Source organism: Vigna radiata, unplaced genomic scaffold (assembly GCF_000741045.1).
Source record: "Vigna radiata var. radiata cultivar VC1973A unplaced genomic scaffold, Vradiata_ver6 scaffold_1079, whole genome shotgun sequence".
NCBI lineage: Eukaryota > Viridiplantae > Streptophyta > Magnoliopsida > Fabales > Fabaceae > Vigna > Vigna radiata.
Genome location: NW_014543996.1, coordinates 1 through 3,057, shown reverse-complemented (window position 1 = coordinate 3,057; position 3,057 = coordinate 1). Strand labels below are relative to the sequence as shown.

The following is a 3,057-nucleotide window of genomic DNA, read 5'->3' as shown; positions in this document are numbered from 1 at the left end:
AAGGACATGTCCAGCCTCTAGATTTGTTTCAAAAATATTATTTCCACCATCTTCCTTATTCTTGTTGCTGGCATCACCAGCTCCTCTGACAACACTAACATCCATTTCTTTGTCCAATACCCTTCCAGAGGCTTTATTCTTGTAAATAGATGAAATAGGTAGGCTATCTTCATTGTCAGTTTCCTGGATTTGGTCATGGATTCTGTCATTGACAATTATCTTTTCTCCGCCACAGCCATCATCATCTGACTCAACTGACTGGTACATCTTCCTAAGCCGTCGAAGACTGCCTTTCTTAATTTTTGGTCTGTTGTCATGAGAAGCTTCCTCTGCAATGAGCACAATCAAAACAAACGAAACATACTGTTAAGAATCTCAGTGAAAAATCCTAACAGATTCTTTCACGCACTGTTATGAACTCACACCAGCATGGATGAATCAAATAATGAGTATATTATTTACTGTATTGATCTGTGTAAAACACATGAGTATCGAGAGCCTAACCTCCCTCCACCGAGTTCAATACCGGCCTATACAAAGTATATAATTCTCTGAGTGAAAACAATACAATGCTTATTTCCTTTTATACCCATATTTCCCGCCTTTTCCTAACTGCTGAGGCAGTTAGGAATTCTACTCCTCTACTCTCTTTTCTTCCTTCTCATATAAACCTTCCAGCCTCTAACACATACAGACGTGGTTGAGGTTTTGAATAGGGGGAAACTAAAGAAAAAAAAAAATTGCTCCATTCGTGGAAGGGTTGACGTTATTATTTGAACTTGCCTTCTTTGGAAATAAGAGATGGTGAGGAAGCCTCTGGTACAATGTCATCGTCAATGAAACTATCATCATACTCATCTTCGTCACTGTAATCAGATCTCTCTGTTTCTGTATCAGCGATATCCTCTCCATATGATTCACTTTGCATTGTAGTGAAGGAAGTTAAGAAAAACAAAACCATTGAGAAAAAAATTCAACGGGATCAAAGAAAAAAAAGATGTACAATTATATTCTCTCTTTTGATAGGCACGGTATGTTATTGTCTAGACTAATCTAATCTAATACAATACAATACAAAAGGACACAGAAACACAGTGGAAAGTGGAGTATCCAAATAAAGGTTTCAATTAAAGTAAAGAACAAGTATATGTGAAGGGTTGAAGGAATAATTTTAGTGAATGTAAAATAAAGATGGGACATGAGGAGGAGGAAGAAGGATACGAATCATCAATAAGATTGGCGTTGCGGGCAGTGGCGAGATGATACCCGCAGAGATGAATGCTCCGAGGACCAATTACAGAGAAAAGAACTTGATCAACTTCTTCGAGCTCTAAGTTTAATTGCAATGACTCTGCTTTTCCAGGATAGAGAGAGCATAGATATACAGGGCTCCTGTTTCCCACATTGCACTGCAGTGTGCTTTTTGCTGTCGCAGTGCCCAACCCAAGAGTGGCCTGAGTAAACATTTAAAATAGCACATTTTAGCAATAAAATCTATTGGTTTCTGCGCGATTAATTCACAGAAACACCACACTACCACTACCATTGAAATATGGAGGCGTCCTTTGGAATCGTCGTATTTATGAGTAAAAGGCTTTCCTGGTTTCACTTCCACTCCTGCAGTTCAGTGAACGAACGAACGAACAAGTTGTAGTTAGGTTTAGACCTAAGAATATTGCAGAAACAACCAGCCAAGGGAGGCTTACCCCAGAAAGCCATGTCTCCGACAACCGCCCTCTTCCTCCGCGCCTCGTAAACCCTAAACCCGCTGCCAAGGCGTGTGTGCAGCTCTTTCCCGCCCTTTTTATCCCTGGTGTGTTTTAGAATCTTGGATAAAAGAATGAATCTGTCTTGAAAATTATAATAACTGTAATAGTTAATATAATAGATAAATGGTTATTTTAGAGAATGAAAATAAGCAATATAAATTTTTAAATTAAATTAAATGTCTTGATTAAGAAATTTTAACGTTATTATCGTTTAGGAAATTTTCCAGCATTATTAAATAACATGAATTTCGGCTAGAAAAATTGTCTCACGTCTATGGGTGAGCGATTTGTTGGTTTTAAGTGGTGCTCATATTTATAGTTTTTAAGAACTAATAATGCTTGTATATGTGAAAATTGTATGGAACGGAAGTCAGTGTTCTTCTATAATTAATTAGAATTGTCAAAAGTGAAATATAAATAGAAGAAACAGACTTTTAATACGAGAATTTAAAATCTTGTTTATTTTTATTTAATGGTATTGTTTTTTTATTTACTTTTTTTTATCGTTATAATTATTATTTTCGTGATTTTATTTTTAATGCACTAATCAACTTTATATTTTTTCAATTTCTCATTATTTTCATTGATGATATTTTTTTTCAAAAAAGAGAAAATAAAAATTATCAATAAATTATTGATAATGTTGTTTTCAAAAAAAGAGAAAATAAAAATTATCAATAAATTGAAAAGAAAATTAAAAAAATTAATTCATAAAGTCAAAAAAGTGAAAAGATAATAGTAATGATTACACTATTTTATTGATAACAAAATTAAATACAAAAATGTTAAACATATATGATAAAAAGAAAATATTTAATACGTTGCATATAGAATTTATCCAAATTTATTACGTGCAAGTTGCAAAAGAGTGATTCTCCCCTCACTTTCTTTATTTCTTCTTGTATCTTTCATTTAACATATTTGTCTTTTATTTATTAAAGTTAAACAAAAATTAATGACGAGTTAATAATTTCGTAACCACCCGTCCTGCATTTCCTTACCCTTCATAATTTTTCATAAGCGTAGAAAAAAGAAGACCAAAATAATAAAAGCAAAAAAAAAAAAGCTTAATCGCATCTCCGCCAACAGTAACCGAAACTCCAACTTCGGCGAAACACCACCTACACCTTCAACTGCGGCGCTCCTCAACCGCCCTTCCAAGTGTGGCTCTGCGTGAACAGTTCCAATTGCGACGACTCTCTTATCCGCACTTCCAAGTGCGCCTCTACCTAACATTTGGAAGTGCGGATAAGAGAGTCATCGCAATTGGAACTGTTCACGTAGAGCC

General features: G+C 34.8%; 1 protein-coding gene across 1 annotated transcript; it reads right to left on the bottom strand.

The window, feature by feature from the left end:
• Positions 1-6: 6 nt before the first annotated feature.
• LOC106755227 (peptidyl-prolyl cis-trans isomerase FKBP43-like) lies at positions 7-1,843 on the bottom strand (the record flags this gene model as incomplete). Its single annotated transcript, XM_014637338.2, has 5 exons — positions 1,707-1,843; positions 1,544-1,617; positions 1,222-1,454; positions 784-920; positions 7-329 (listed from the first exon to the last, which is right to left on the bottom strand). Coding segments are annotated over exons 1-5 (780 nt in total), but the record flags the coding sequence as incomplete, so codon positions are not given.
• Positions 1,844-3,057: the final 1,214 nt, after the last annotated feature.